Genomic DNA, 15,332 nt, shown 5'->3' on the forward strand with positions numbered 1-15,332 from the left:
GGAGAATACTTCAGGAATTGATTCATTGGACCATTTATTAAGACCATAAATAATCAGAGGAGTTACTTATGTATTTAAACTAAAGGGATCTGGTTAAGGCATTTTTGGGTGAATTTTTAGAGGTTATAGTTTGATACAAGTTTCTTTACTTCCTGGTGGTATCTGAACTTTAAAAAAAATACTTCCCTTCTGACTGTTCAGGCCAGGTTTGCTCTAGCTGAGGGTGGGGAGTAGACATTTTGCTAAATTACTGGGAAATCCTGATGAAGAGCTTAATGAATTATTCCTTTTAAAGAGATAAATGAAAGACAGTTCTCTGAGTGGTTCAGTTACCAGAAGTTGTCCTCTTTTCCCTCTCATCTTGTGCTCTCATGGCTGGTAATCTCAGGTGAAGTAATAGTTGTTAAAAGTCCCAGAAGCACTCCCATCCCCGTGGTTGACTACATTCAGATTCGAATATGAAAGGTGCTGTTAAAAAAAAGAAGTCATGATCACTTATGCATCAATGTTTAAAGGATTTAGTACAGTTAATTGTAGGACTCTGTGATAAACTGGAAACTTTATTTTTCAAAGCATTTGCAAAGACAGGGTACATTAAAAAAATGCAAGATTTGAGTGCTGGTTTGTGTAAGATGTGCATCAGACACCACGTTAGCACGATGTTAAGCATTACGTGAGCAAATCTCATACATTTATCAATGCAGCCTAAGTGCTAATACTAATTTTTTAAGTTACAAGGACCTTCTATCATGTAAAAAGTACTTTGGAAGTTCAAAAGCAAGTCAAGAGCCTGGAGGCTTTTTTCAAGCATCTGTTTTTGCAGTGTTTGCAGTGGGCAACTCTCTAGAACCTGCCACAGAAGAGTGGTGATCTGCAAACGCTGAGGAGATATAAACACACACTTCAGAGGCTTCTGACAAGGAAACTAAGAGAATTTTGTTCTAGAAGTTAAAAGCAAATATTACCTGAGGAAATCTGGAGCTCGTACAATCATATGCTGAAAGTCTGCCAAGGACAGCTTGCCATCGTTGTCCACATCAGCCTCGTAAATCACCTTTTCACACACAAGGCTGACTTCTTCTGGGGTCAGTTCATTTCGGGTTAATTTGTTAACAGTTTTCTCTAGGTCTGATTTGCATATGTAATCATCATTGTTGAAGTCTGACAAAGGATAAAGAAAACCAGAAGTTTTTAGAGGAGGGAGAACAAACATTCAAGTGCATTTAAATGGTACATAGAAGTCATTATGCTGACAAAGCGAGGATTTTGCAGCCCCCCATTTACTTTTCATGTGTGTCTCACTCACCATAAATTTTAAAAGCATAATAAGCTTTCAAGTCTCGGGGAGCCATTTCACTTAGCACAGAAAACATGTCCAAAAAATTATCCAAAGTCATGTTGCCGTCACCATGCTCTGAGAACACTTCTGCTATCCGCTGGCGGAATGGGTTGTCCTGGGAAACAGCACAGGAGCAAGGGAAGGTCATCCTTACTAGCATTGATTTCAGAGCAGGCAAGGCAAGTGGAGCGAGATTATTTTTGTTGAAACACCTTTTTGGTAATTTCTTCCCTTTTTGCCTCTAAGTTCTTGTCTAAAGCTGTGTCAGAAGCAGACACAGCCACACTCTGTTTAACCTTTGTGCTGTTTCAGCATGTTTTCTGGGAATTACTAGAAGCTTCCAGAAAGACTTTTTACTTTGATACCCCAGATTTATTTCTATGGCAGCCTCCCAGCAATTAGTCCTGGATGAATTATTCAGAAAGGGTAGATGAACCTGAAATGAGTCACTTGAGTCGTGTGTGGGTACCTTGAGCTCTGGCATGCTGCCGATGAGCTCGTAGGGGAGTGTCACGGCTGGTTTGTCCGAGTAGTCAAGGGGAACGAGCTGTGGGGCCAGGTCTCGGTACCTGTGAAACAGCCTGAGACAGAGAGAAAGGCTTGTTGGCTCTTGAGACTTCTGAGAACAAGGTGGTTTGCTTTTCCACCTCATTTTTTATGCTTTCCATCCATTACCAGACAGAGATCAGTCACTAAGTAACAGTCAGTGTGTTTTTGTTGGAACAACCGTTATTAAAACAAGCAACATACTGTAACAGGTGAAAAATACAAAGCTTCATTATAGAACTGTTAGGTGAAAACGCTTACACAGGACATGCAGCCAAACCCTTACGAGAGGAGAAAAAGTTCATGTTTTCATTGAGGACTCTCGGTCCCACCTGATACTGCCTTTATCAGATCCTGTGGCCAGAGATTAAAAAGGGAGTTCAATGAGGCCCGGGAAAAATGCATCTTGGAGCAGCAGTGTAATTGTTTACAAGAAAACATGAAGAAAACTTGACACAATCATTAAAGTTTTCATAAACCAGCAAAGTATTCCAGAGAATAACAGTATACTTTGAAGCATCAGTCTGAAAACCCTGTGAGAGAACTGTGGATGTCGCTGCAACTAAGACATAATTCATTACATTTATTTCTAATAAATAAAGAGTGACTAGTACATTTAGAATTCTGACTCAGTTTAGGACAGGGTTTGTATATGAAGAAAAGCCAAGAAAAATGCTCAGAGAGCCCCAAAGTATCACTTTAAATTTGAGTAAATCCATTTTAAAATTATTTTTTAAATACCTTACCCCATATGTGACCTGCCTTTACAGCAATCTCTGCCCTTTATTCACAACATGCATACAGAAGACTCACCTCAGAATTTCTTTCCTTGTGAAAAATGTGCAGTCCTATGAAATAAGAAAAAATATAACACAAAATGACAGCTGTTAGCATGCATTGGCCCAAACTTTTCCCATGCAGTGACTTAAACGAAGTTATACTGTAGTATATGTATAAGCATTAAAGATTTCTTTTTGACATACAATTAGGCATATCTTATAACCCTTCCTTTTGATGTAAAAATCAAACTATGTTCCTAAAATCTTTGCTGCAATTCAGTATGTCTACTTACTGATTTTTAAAAGATGTTGTTTTTAAAAACCCAACAATACCTTTGCCATTATTCAGTGTCCTGCCCAAACAGCCATTTAGTTTCCTTTATACCTGATATGCATCCAGTTGCTCTTGAGTGAAAATGGTTTGCTTGTTGCCCATTTTGAGCTGGGAATACTGACTCTTGTCAGTTCTTTCCTCAAAGGCACCTTTAAAGGTCGTCTGGATATTCAGTTATTAAAAGCTGCAACAATGAGGCTCAGGTACAGCAGAGGATCAGGTAACCAACTTCTACAGGCTGCAAAGTATCATAATAGGAGCATTTCATCAAATCTTTAGTCTGGCTGCTTGAGGCTCTTATCCAGCAGCATTCACCTGTCTCCTGTGTGCACCACGAAGACTCGGGTTACAGGATTTAGCCAAATAAGTAATAGCTGCTCATTGATGCCCTTCAGCGGCAGGTAGACCCAGTGGACCCTGCTTTTTCATGCCTTCAGATATGGGGAATTAACTGAAAAGTGTTAGTAGTGTTTTCCTTCTTTAAAATTTAACATCAAATGATGGAAATTTGATTGCCTCTCCTCCTTTCCTTCTCACGTTTTATAGGGTCAGAATTATAAAGGCTAGGAAAGCCCTTTTAGATCATTAATGCAGCACTGCCAAGGTCACCAGTATACCATGTCCCCAAGTGTCTCATCCACAAGTGTTTTGAGCCCTTCCAGGGATTGTGACTTCACCACTGTCCTAGACAGCCTGTGCCAGTATTTTCCTTTAATGCACTCTGTTAAAAACATCCACATTTTGCAAGCCTCGCTTCGGTTCCCCTCATAAAGATGACTACGGACTGGGCTCACTGCCGGATCCGCTCACGAAGAGGCCAGGCGGGGCTCGTTCCCGGTTCCCCTCACGGAGGGGCCGGTTCTCCTCACGGAGGTGCAAGGCGGCTCACGGCAGCCCCGGTTCCCCTCACGGAGGGGCCGGTTCCCCTCACGGAGGTGCAAGGCGGCTCACGACAGCCCCGGTTCCCCTCACGGAGGGGCCGGTTCCCCTCACGGAGGTGCAAGGCGGCTCACGGCAGCCCCGGTTCCCCTCACGAAGCGGCCGGGCGGGGCTCGCGCGCGCTCCCGGCCCCGGCCGCGCCGTTGTGGCGGTGCCGGCAGGGGGCGCGGGCGCAGCCGTTCCGCCATGGCGGATTATGAGGCGGTGCAGCGCGGCCCGCTGCGGCTGAAGGGCAGCGGCGGGGCCCTGGGCGCCGGCAAGCGGTGAGGGGCGTCGGGACAACCGGGGGAGAAGGGGGGGGGGGGGCGGTGAGGGGGCGGGAGAGCGGTGGGCGAGGAGGGGACACACAGCCCCGGGGCTGAGCGCTGACCCGGCGCTCCCCGCAGGAAGAAGAAGAAAGCGAAAGACAAGGCCCAGATCCTGGAGCAGATCGTAAGCAGCAAGAAGCAGGAGGAGGAGAAGAAGCGCGGGCTGGACAAGCGGACCCCGGCGCAGGTGGCCTACGAGAAGATGCAGGAGAAGCGGGTAAGGCTTTAAAAACCCCCGTGAGCCCCGGGGTGCGGCCGCTGAGGGGGCTGCGAGTGTCCGGAGTAACCGGCCCTTCTTGTCTCCTACAGCAAATGGAGCGGATCCTGAAGAAAGCATCGAAAACCCACAAGCAGCGAGTGGAGGTGAGCAAAACCGTCCCGAGTTCCTCAGGCCAGCGTGTTTATTGTTGGGCTGAAGGAGCCGTTCCGCCTTGTCAAACACAAGCCGGGACGCAGGGGAGGTTGTGGTTCAGCTTTGGTGATGTCAGCACCCGTTTTCTTTCTCTTTCCCTCCCCAGGACTTCAACAGGCACTTGGATACTCTGACTGAGCATTACGACATTCCCAAAGTCAGCTGGACTAAATGACCGGGCTTCTTTTCTCGGCTGTGGAGCTGGAGTTGTATTTTATTTGTATCAAGCAGGGTTGCCATGTAAATCTGTCTTTTCTCCATATTGTCTAATACATGTTCTGAGCTTTTATGACTTTATATTGTGTTATTTTATAGACTTGTTTTTTAAAACCAAACCTGCAAAAATGTCTCCTCTGGGTTGAGGAGCTCTGGTTTACGTCGATGCAGAGGGTTTGGTTTTTCTTAGTGTTTATAGTGAGATTAAGGCCAAAATTAATTGCTGTGAGGCAGATGGAAAACATTATTTATTTGGTTCTAACAGTAATCCCTTTTTGAGGTGAAGAGTCTGACAGGCTCACATTTAAGTTTCTCTTGTAAGTTATGTGAATTGTATAATTACTTTCTATCAAGTTCTGTCAGCGGCCACGTTGCAAAATGGGAGATATGTAAAATTGTTTTACGAAAGGATATTCTTTGATTTTTGATCTTTCTATACTTTCAAGCCTAACGAGCAAGAAGTGAGGTTTAATCCATGGAATAGAGAGCAGCCAACAAGCTCTTGAGTGATGTCCAAGCTTTGATAGCTGATGTGCTGGATTTCTGGGATCCTACCAAGCATCCAGGCTTGTGCAACTCTGAAATAAATAATCAGTGTGTCTCTCTAGTATGTAATTACTGGCTTGCTGTGCACCGACTACTGAATCCGGGTTTTGTGGAAGACAGTATCATTTCTATGTTGAGCTCTCTCAAGAGGGGTCTGCTGCAACTTGTAAATTCGATGTAATTTATTAAAACGCTGCTTTCATCCCTTTTTTTGGTGGTGATACACGCACGAAATGGGGAGTGTGGAGTTTGATTCTTACACCTCTCAGGGATGACGAGAGGATTTCATGATGTTCGAACTCCTAACGCGCCGCTAAAATCGGAATATCGTTCTTAACCCGAATGAGGTTCCGCCGCGGGCGCCGTTGAGCCCTGGTGCTCAGCATCTGTCCAGGGCCCCACCTCAGCCTCTCGGCGCGCCCCGGGGCTGTGCGAGCGCTACCGGCACAGCCCCGGGGGAAAGCACGCCGGGACTACTGAATGTCGCTGTTCGCTCGCGGTGTCCTTCCGCCGCACCGCGCGTATCGCTGCGCGCAGCCCGGGCGCGGCCGGTGGCGTCACTTCCCGCGGAAGCGGAAGGCGGGCGGGACGCGGCCCGGCCGGGGCGATGTCGGCCAGCGCCGTCTATGTGCTGGACCTGAAGGGGAAGGTGAGGCCCGGCGCCGAGCTGCCGTTCCGCTGCCGCTGGGAGGGCTGCGGGGGCCGCGGGGGTTCCGCTTCCCGGGCTGCCAGCCCCGGGTTAGCCGGGCGGGCACGGGGCAGTTGTGGCCTGTAGCCCCTCGCCGGTAGGGGTGTTGGGTGAGGCGGCATCCCCGGGTAATTCATCTCTGCCGGTGCTGTAGCTGCTTTGCCTCAGAGGAGTTGCGTGTTGTCCTATCTTAAAATCATTGTGAGAGTGTGAGCAGGAATAGGGGAAGGGTAGGTCTGGAAAATACTAATACATGACTTTGTGCACTTAAATGTTGGTATTCGCGTTCTAATCGGACAAGTATTTCGGCATTGTAATTTGCGCGTGTAAATGCAGAGAGGCTCGAGGGAAGCTGGATGATCTTAGAAGGGCCTTTCAAGCGTTTGTGCGTCTTGCATGATAACGTCCTTATGGAAGAGAAAAAAGAAGGATTTGGTTGCTTTCTTTATAGGTTCTGATCTGTCGGAATTATCGTGGAGATGTGGACATGTCAGAGGTGGAACATTTTATGCCAATCCTTATGGAAAAGGAAGAAGAGGGGACACTTTCTCCTATCCTAGCGCATGGAGGAGTTCGTTTCATGTGGATTAAACATAACAACCTGTATCGTATCCTTTGTGCTGCAGATGTGCTGACATGCCAAGGGCCGCTGGTTTCGTTTTTTTAATGTCAAAATGCAAGTTGGAGAATGGGTGAAGTGGTATAAAAAGGCTATATTCAGTAAAGTTGGTTATATTAAATAAGGGGGTTTTGTGCTTTATAGAAGAAGTGTTTTCATTTTACTCTTAATTCATGACTTCCTGAATGTTTATCTTCATCTCTCCTTAGGTCATACGTGCTGTTAAGTAGTTAGTGCATAATTCTTCTAAGCAACTCTATTTGCCTAAAATTAGGCTTTTTAAAATTCACTTAGTAAACTTTTTTTTAAAATGCGCATTCCTGAACATCCTTTATCAGTTGTTGCAACTTCTAAGAAAAATGCATGTGTATCACTGGTGTTTTCATTTTTATATAAAGTAGTTCAGGTGAGTATATTTCAAAAGTAACCTTTCTGTTCTGTCTAAACAGAAGTGCGTAGAGCTTTCACCTTTTTTAAGAACTTCAATAATAGCATTTTTACTTTATATTTGATTATTTTGTAGAACTGTCTAATAAGGGCACTGATATTTTGTAGCCGTGTAGGCAGAGGATGGGGCACGGTGTGCTGTAAGTAGTTACACAAGAGCTGAGCACCTGGAGGAGATTGTGAATTGGTGCATGTGATTGGTGCGTGATCCAAACACAGATCCCGTGTTTGGTTCTTCTGTAGCTGTTGAGAAAAATACTTTCTCCAGAATAAATATTTTTCATAATAGTTTCTTCTAGGATTCTCTTTATGTGTTTTAATTGTGGTGATTTCCTGGGGCTGATCTGAGCATAGTGCTGTTTGGGAAGTATGGGGTTGGAACTTTACAAGATCATTATTTTAGAGGAATTCCTTCTGCATGTGCTGTGCTGCATCAGTTAATGTCCTTCTTCTCCCTCTCCCTCCTCTTATTGCATTTCAGGTTTTTTCTGAATATTTCAAGGAGTTGGAAGAAGAGAGCATTAGGGATAATTTTGTTATTATTTATGAGTTGTTAGATGAGCTTATGGATTTTGGTTATCCACAAACCACTGATAGTAAAATTTTACAAGAGTAAGTATCACTCAACAGTGACAAAGCCCTTGTAATGTTTTGAGCCTTTTCCCATAGGCAAAGAAATGTTTCAGCGTGTTCTAATTATCAAAAATATTAATTTTCTTTTTTTTCCATGCCAATTCTCTGCTTGTAAAGGTACATCACTCAGGAAGGCCACAAACTTGAAACTGGAGCCCCACGCCCGCCTGCCACTGTTACAAATGCTGTTTCATGGAGATCAGAAGGGATAAAATACAGGAAAAATGAGGTGTTCCTGGATGTCATAGAGTCAGTTAACCTTTTGGTGGGTACCTTGTAGTTTAACTTGTGTTTGAGAATTGTAGTAGGAAGTGTTAAAAAGGGCTTTTTGTATGAAAACCTACAGTAGAAAGTCTGACTGGGGATGGTGTGCTGTGACACTCAAAGCAACGTAATCATTAAGTTCCCCCAAGGAAATCCAGTACAAATAATGCTTTAATTGTGTGTATTGCTGATTTTTGGATACATCCTTTGATCCTCTGTGCTGCTTCATGTCCCTGATTTAATTCACTCTACTGGATTAATTCCTCATAAGAAACACATCCAAGAAAACCCAGGGCACAGGGATAGAGTGGGAGTATTTCATGATGTCACAATGTACCCCATCAGAGATGTCTTACCTTCCTGTTCATCTCTGTTCAGGTCAGTGCCAACGGGAACGTGCTACGGAGTGAGATAGTTGGATCCATTAAAATGAGAGTGTTCCTCTCAGGAATGCCAGAGCTGCGCCTTGGGCTGAATGACAAAGTTCTCTTTGATAACACAGGCCGTGAGTGTTGCACTGTCATCATAATCATCACAGATGCTGTCTGGACTCTTGAGGTTTGGGATGCCTGGGTAGCATGCTGATCACAGAATCATGAAGGTTGGAAAAGCCCTCTAAAATAATGAGGTCCAACTGCTGAGCAACACCACCATGTTCAGCACTAAGCCGTGTCTCCAGGTGTCACAACCACAGGCCTTTTGAATGCTTCCAGGGATGGTGACCCCCCCCCAGTGCCCCGGGCAGCCTGTGCCAATGCATGGCCATCCCTTCAGTGAAGAAATTTTCCTAAAATATAGTCTAAACCTCCAGTGGCACAACTTGAGGCCATTTCCTCTTGTCCTGTCCTGTGTTGCCTGGGAGCAGAGCTGACCTCCCTACCCGCCACCCCCCGCCCCACCCCCAGCTCCATCCTCCTGTCAGGGAGTCGTGGAGAGTGAGAAGGCTCCCCCTGAGCCTACTTTTCTCCAGGCTGAGTCCCCCCAGCTCCCTCAGCTGCTCCTTGTGCTCCAGCCCCTTCCCCAGTTCTGCTTTTCTGGATAGACTCCAGCCCCTCACTGTCGTCCTTGTCGTGGGGGATCCAAAACTGATCACAGGACTCGAGATGCCTCAGCAGTGCCCAGCCCAGGGGGACAGTCACTGCCCTGATCCTAGAAAGCTGGCTAAAAGGAAGAATGTCAGCAGGCAGCAGCTGTGCTGTGGGGAGACTTGGGCCATGGTTTGTGTGACCTGTGTGTTTTCTGCTAGGTGGGAAAAGTAAATCAGTAGAACTGGAAGATGTGAAGTTCCACCAGTGTGTTCGTCTCTCTCGCTTTGAAAACGACCGGACAATCTCCTTCATCCCACCTGATGGAGAGTTTGAGCTCATGTCCTATCGTCTCAATACCCACGTGAGTCTGGATCTCTGCCTTTTTTAAATGAGGGTGGTTTAGATTATAGCCACAATAGCTTTCCCTTCTTTTTTTTTTTTTTCTCTTAAAACATGGGCAGCAAATGGGTGTTGAGTGAACTGTTAATAGCAAAACTTGGTGCTCACTCCTTCTGGAGGAAGAAGGAAGTTTAGACTTCACTTAGCAATAAATCTCTGTATTTTCAACTGCTGTTGAAACTGTTTTTGAAATACTGTGGTTTTAATCTAACTGCATAATATCAGTGTAACAATTAATTGAGCTTTTTAACAACAGTATTTATGTCACTTAGTTTTATTGGAGTATGCCAGCCATGGTGATAAAAAAAAGGTCAAAAAATTCAATCTAGAGAAGGCCTATAGCAAAGTAGTTCAGTCCCTAGTATGTAAAACTATCAAATATTTTCTGATGCAGGTGTTTGTTATTAGGGATTAATCTGAGACATACATTTTTAAGTCTATTATTCTTGTACATTTGCTCATTGATATATCAGTCTTGCTCATTTGTATAATTATTTCTTAAAAAAACACAATTCTGTCATTTTTGAATACCCCAGGCTGCATTTTCTGTGTGGCTCACATATTGAGTGTAGTTTTAAGGGAAATTAACATTTTAGTGCCTCTGTCAGAGTAATACTCAGAGCTGTGATGTGTTTTTCCACCACCAGGTAAAACCCCTGATCTGGATTGAGTCTGTGATTGAGAAACATTCCCACAGCCGCATCGAGTACATGATCAAGGTGAGATATCCCTAAAAAATTATGGCTAATTTTAGTCAAAGTTTGATGAGCAGTGTATGCATTTTTCTACAAGTATTCCGCGTTTCTGTGGGACTTAGACACCTTTGTCTTCATTTGTCAGTTATGATCTCAGTTCCAGCTCTGGTTCTCAGGATCCAAGTTGGGGTGGAGGGGAGCTGTGTGTCTCACAGCTCTCTGAGCTCACCGGCATCATGGAAATACTTAGACCCTGCTTTTCTCCTTTGCCGTTTTTTTTCTTTAGGCAAAGAGTCAGTTTAAGCGTAGATCAACTGCCAACAATGTGGAGATTCACATCCCAGTTCCAAATGATGCAGACTCGCCAAAGTTTAAAACCACTGTTGGAAGTGTCAAATGGGTCCCAGAGAACAGTGAAATTGTCTGGTCCATTAAATCTTTTCCAGTAAGTGTTATTTTTTACTCTTACCAGCAAAGCGTGTAATAATTACTTAACACTAATATTTCATTCACATTTAGACTCTGCCTAAAGCAAATCCTGTTGGTATCAGACAAGTAGTAGTGGACTCTTCTTTTTCCATGGATGAGAGATTGGAACTTGCTGGTAGATGTTGTTTATATTTGTTTCACTTGGATATTTTTTCAGAACCCTGGCAGAGAGCAGATTTTTGAGTGGTGTCTCTGGGTGGTGTAATCATTGGCCTGGCTTTAGCAGCAGCTGTTTGAGTTTTGTCAGGCTCTACTTCTTGGGTGGTTCCATGAGCATGAGCCCTGTCCACTGCTAATGGTGTGATAGTGTGTGTGTCACTATTTAATCTGAAATTTTGAGTATGAGGCTGGAAGAAAATGAATTATTCCTCAGGCTGGATCTGCATTAAAAAAAAAAAAAGAAAAAGTATTTTTAAATTAAAAATACATGTCACTTTGAAGCCCTGGAGAAGAGCTGGAATGAATGGTGGAGTTCAGCAGTTTGACGTTAAGAAAACTACTTGTATCATTGCAAGTTTTTTATTATTTTTTTTGATTCAAGAAAAAAACAATTGTCCCTTTTGGATAGGGTGGAAAAGAATACCTGATGAGAGCTCACTTTGGACTTCCAAGTGTTGAAGCTGAAGACAAGGAAGGAAAACCTCCCATTAGTGTAAAGTTTGAGATTCCCTATTTCACCACTTCAGGAATCCAGGTCAGTGATTAAAAAGAGAAATACTGATAAATTCACATGCTGGGCTCTAACACATGAGGTGTTTCTCATCTTGATGATTCCTGTTCAGTTTTATCCACAAGACAGATTTTTACCCATAAAAGGGTCGGGTTTTTTGCTAAATGCTGGTTTGTCAGCATGGGAGCCTTTTTATCTCACAGATCTTTTTTTCCAGGTGCGTTACTTAAAGATAATTGAGAAGAGTGGCTACCAGGCTTTGCCTTGGGTGCGGTACATCACCCAGAATGGAGGTGAGAGGAAAGGAATATTTTGTTTCTCCAGAATACACCTACAAATTGAAGCTCTTGTTTTTGAGTATAGAACTATGTGGTTTAGATACACAGTAAATTAAACTACACTGTTTCTTTTCTAATCCCATTTTTGGTGTCCTAATGAAACACCCAGTGGGGTAGAGTGGTAATGCTGTTCAAGTATTTTCTAATTGAGCTGGAATTTGGTATATTTAAAAACAAACACGTCCTTAGCAGTGTGCTTGCATGTATAATTCTGCCACCCTTAAAATGTATAAGACACTGTCTAGTACAAAATACTAGATTTTTAGCAAGAAAAAATGGTGGGGTTTGGTTTTGTTGGGGTTTTTATTTTATAGAATTGTTGAATCCCAGACTGGTTTGGGTGGGAAGGGACCTTAAAGCTCCTCTTGTTCCACCTCTGTCATGGGCAGGGACACCTTCCACCATCCCAGGCTGTTCCCAGCCCTGTCCAGCCTGGCCCTGGGCACTGCCAGGGATCCAGGGGCAGCCACAGCTGCTCTGGGCACCCTGTGCCAGGGCCTCACCCCCTGCACAGGAAGAATTTATTCCTCATATCCCATCTAACCCTTCCCTCTTTCAGTTGAAGGCTATTCCCCCTCTCAGTGTTTTATTGATATTTGCATTATCTTTTATTAATATATATTAATACAAGAAGTTATTTTATCACTTCATCCCAACTTGCTGCTCTGCTTTACTCCTTTGAATGAGACAAATTACAAAATTGGATTTTTGTTGTTTTTTTCCCCTTTACAGACTACCAGCTCCGAACACAGTAAAACACCTCACAGGCACCACAGACAACAAACCTTCAGGCCTAGAATTCGTGTGCAGAAGCTTCTGTGGTCCTGAGAGCTGTGAATGTTGTTGCCAAGGGTCTCATTTCTGCAATCTTGGATTGACAGAAGAAAGATTGGAAATTTATTGATTTCAATAATGTTGTTTGAGCTTTTGAACCATTAGTATTGATTGTGTGAATATTTATTTCATTCTTAGAACATGCTGATCTTGCTGCTAAATGCTAATTACATTAGGAGTAGCAGTTACATCGAGGAGCCAGGAATCCAGAATGAACCTTGGGAATGTCTTGTCGATGCCTTGTTCATTACAGTCGCAGAGTTTCTAGTATTTGTATTTTAGGATCCCTAAAGACATTGGCAGCATTATGCTACAAATTAGGGAGATGATTGTGCAATTAAATGACTGCTGAACGCTTCGTTGTATTTAGCCCAAGGTATTTATTTTTTTTTTTTCTGGGCATTTGGGTGCCTTAACTCATTCATAGCTCAGTTAACTTTAAAAAAAAATTGCAGAACACGAGTTGAAATTATCTGAAGTCAAAAAATACCATTAGCTTTTTTTGCATGGTTTCAAAGGAATTAATCTGAGAGAGCATCTTCAAGTGAAAGCTTTGGAAACAAAAATAGGGGTTTGTTAAAGACTAAGTTAGCTGAGAAGAGGAGTAAATGCCTGTGGGAGAGTCTCTGGAAGCAGGATTGCTGCCTCCAGTCAGTCGAAATGCAGATGAAAGAGTTCCAACCTTGTGACACCCCAGGGCCTGGGAACCCTCTGCCAATGACCAGTACTTGCTTTTTCAAATTTCTGTTCATCAAACAAGTTCCCAATTGTCAGATGTAGGCACGAAGCCTTAGATTAGGTATTAAAAGACCAAAACACTTGTAGAGGTAATGTAATTTGGTAGGAAGATTGGGTGTTTATGATTATTTTCCCAGGTTAGTAATATACTCCAAGCTCTTCCTGGAAGTTACTGTATAAGAAGAGGCCGACAAAAATACAGTTGCCATCTTTCTTCCAGCTTGCCTTTTGTGTTAATTTAGGGCAAATACTTCCCCTTTTTTGTTATAGTTTGCTAGAATTGTTTAACTTCATTTGCCCTAAAGAGAGATATGTTCTTTCTCAGTCTTTTCCGTTTGTGAACAGCTATTACTGTATCTTCCTGGCAGAATGAATAACAGTTTGCAATGTTATTCTTAAAGGTATTATTTTTTTTACATGCCATTTCATTTTTTTTCTCAGAAGCTACAATTGGCATGGTTGTACATAGTTATTTTGGGTTTTGGTGAGGTTTTTTTTTTCAGGAAAATTGTGACGGTTATCAGTATTTTCTTTACACAACTTTTAGGCTGTTTTAGCTTGAATTTAGTACTCCTGAGAGGTGCTAAACTTACACCATCAAAATCTAAATATCTATGTCTGCAGATGCGATGTGATAATACACTATGTGCAAAATTCTCCGCTGGTGGGAGAGTCCAGGAGTGTCCACAAAGAGTGAGAAGGCATTTCAGTCACTGTCCTCACTGAATCCTTATTGACTGTACATAGATATGCCTGTGTGTAAATTAACCAGAAATCAGCTCAACCCCCCCAGGCGGCAGCTGCTGTGACATCACAGAAGATATGCCTCAGGAAATCTAATATCTGGTGGTGTTTGGCAACAACCACGCACCCAGTTTTTGGCATCCCTGGCTGTGGACAGGTGTATTCTGACTGTCACCCAAAAAGCTTGATATTGAAACAGAATCATCTTGTTCAAGATTTCAGTTCCACTACTCATTTTCATTTGAACAATTAAGCTTATGACTGGACTAAAACCTTTTATATTAAAACTGTAACTGGTTGACAAATCACTTTCTGCTGACTTTTATTTTTCCAAGTGTTTGCTCTAATTATGCCTGTAAAATGTGACTCTCTATCTTTTTCCTCTTGGAGTTTGGATCTTGTGGACCAGAACCATGTTTTCTCCCATTTTGTTGCAGTTTGACTGTTTTGATGATGGGGCATCAGCCATGCTTGTCCAGAAGGTAATAAAGGCAGAAAGTCCTCTTTGAGTCAGTTGTACTTTGCCTGATTCTTTTTCACTTTGATCTACACCAGGTAGTAGCGTCTGATCTCAGAGTATGCTCAGCCTGGATAAGTGGAGCAGAACTTTATAAAAGCAGGAAGTACTGATATTCCGGATTCATTTACCAAATTCTGAAAAAAATTTCACTTTTCTATTCTCAGCAAAATCCACCCATGCACCATAAAATTGGTACTCAGAAAGCAAAATTCCTCTCCCTTTTCCTCCACTCGTTGTTACAATGTGGGTGCCCAGGCAGAAAGACAAAAACAAGGGATGTTATTCCAGCACTGATCTCCTACAAGGAGGGCAGGTTTGGGTGGGACACTGAGAAGCTTCCCTGGGGGGTGGGAGGCTTTCCCCAGGAAACTTCTCTGGGTCCCTGGACGAGTCCAAGGCCAGGCTGGACAGGGCTGGAGCAGTCTGGGACAGTGGAAGGTGTCCCATTTAGAATGAGATCGGCTGTAATAGCTCTTCCAACACAAACTGCTCTGTGCTCCTATGAGGAATTTTTTTACCACAAGTTTTGTTCTCAGACTGACTATCTCACTGAACTTTGTTCTCTGCTTAATGTGGTGAAATGTAAATAACTTGGTTTGCCACTAAGTTATAGGTAAGTGCCTAATATAAAAGACTTTTAAAAGACAATTTGCATGTTTGAAGCGCCTAATCTGTGTTTTCAGCTCGCTGTGGTTTCATAGCTGTGTTGGCAGCTGGCTGGAGATGCAGCAGAAACATTCCCTGTCCCTGCCAGGCGCAGACCTGTCGCTTTGTTATGCACCATTTAATTGCTCCTTTTTTAGATAA

General features: G+C 43.3%; 3 protein-coding genes across 4 annotated transcripts; 2 read left to right on the plus strand and 1 right to left on the minus strand.

The window, feature by feature from the left end:
- Window positions 1–367: 367 nt before the first annotated feature.
- Window positions 368–3,100, minus strand: CIB3 (calcium and integrin binding family member 3; the record flags this gene model as incomplete). 2 transcript variants are annotated; one of them, XM_084221218.1, is made up of 6 exons in its annotated part: window positions 368–468; window positions 966–1,161; window positions 1,307–1,454; window positions 1,809–1,920; window positions 2,699–2,733; window positions 3,050–3,100. In XM_084221218.1, 6 exons carry the CDS (start codon window positions 3,098–3,100, stop codon window positions 447–449), a joined length of 564 nt encoding a protein of 187 aa, XP_084077344.1. In that variant the 3' UTR covers window positions 368–446. The 2 variants fall into 2 exon arrangements, with proteins under 2 accessions (XP_084077344.1, XP_084077345.1); XM_084221219.1 differs by lacking the exons at window positions 1,809–1,920; window positions 2,699–2,733.
- Window positions 3,101–4,051: 951 nt separating this feature from the next.
- Window positions 4,052–5,480, plus strand: FAM32A (family with sequence similarity 32 member A). Its single transcript, XM_084221127.1, has 4 exons — window positions 4,052–4,200; window positions 4,324–4,462; window positions 4,555–4,608; window positions 4,764–5,480. Exons 1-4 carry the CDS (start codon window positions 4,124–4,126, stop codon window positions 4,830–4,832), a joined length of 339 nt encoding a protein of 112 aa, XP_084077253.1. The 5' UTR covers window positions 4,052–4,123; the 3' UTR covers window positions 4,833–5,480.
- A 506-nt stretch (window positions 5,481–5,986) lies between these two features.
- On the plus strand, window positions 5,987–14,514 carry AP1M1 (adaptor related protein complex 1 subunit mu 1). Its single transcript, XM_084220915.1, has 12 exons — window positions 5,987–6,068; window positions 6,559–6,715; window positions 7,065–7,132; window positions 7,655–7,785; window positions 7,924–8,071; window positions 8,449–8,575; window positions 9,317–9,459; window positions 10,145–10,216; window positions 10,479–10,637; window positions 11,250–11,375; window positions 11,569–11,644; window positions 12,422–14,514. The coding sequence occupies exons 1-12, from the start codon at window positions 6,027–6,029 to the stop codon at window positions 12,442–12,444; spliced, it is 1,272 nt and encodes a 423-aa protein (XP_084077041.1). The 5' UTR covers window positions 5,987–6,026; the 3' UTR covers window positions 12,445–14,514.
- The last annotated feature ends 818 nt before the right edge of the window (window positions 14,515–15,332 follow it).

The sequence above is a fragment of the Fringilla coelebs genome (assembly GCF_963513975.1).
Source record: "Fringilla coelebs genome assembly, chromosome: 24".
Classification (NCBI taxonomy): Eukaryota; Metazoa; Chordata; class Aves; order Passeriformes; family Fringillidae; genus Fringilla; species Fringilla coelebs.

Excerpts from the sequence above, each read along its gene's own strand:
- FAM32A (XM_084221127.1), top strand. The coding sequence starts at position 4,124 with ATGGCGGATTATGAGGCGGTGCAGCGCGGCCCGCTGCGGCTGAAGGGC. Across the intron at positions 4,201-4,323 it reads GCCCTGGGCGCCGGCAAGCG|GAAGAAGAAGAAAGCGAAAG; the intron begins GTGAGGGGCGTC and ends CGCTCCCCGCAG. Across the intron at positions 4,609-4,763 it reads CCCACAAGCAGCGAGTGGAG|GACTTCAACAGGCACTTGGA; the intron begins GTGAGCAAAACC and ends TTCCCTCCCCAG.
- AP1M1 (XM_084220915.1), top strand. The coding sequence starts at position 6,027 with ATGTCGGCCAGCGCCGTCTATGTGCTGGACCTGAAGGGGAAG. Across the intron at positions 7,133-7,654 it reads TTTTATATAAAGTAGTTCAG|GTTTTTTCTGAATATTTCAA; the intron begins GTGAGTATATTT and ends ATTGCATTTCAG. Across the intron at positions 10,638-11,249 it reads GGTCCATTAAATCTTTTCCA|GGTGGAAAAGAATACCTGAT; the intron begins GTAAGTGTTATT and ends CCTTTTGGATAG.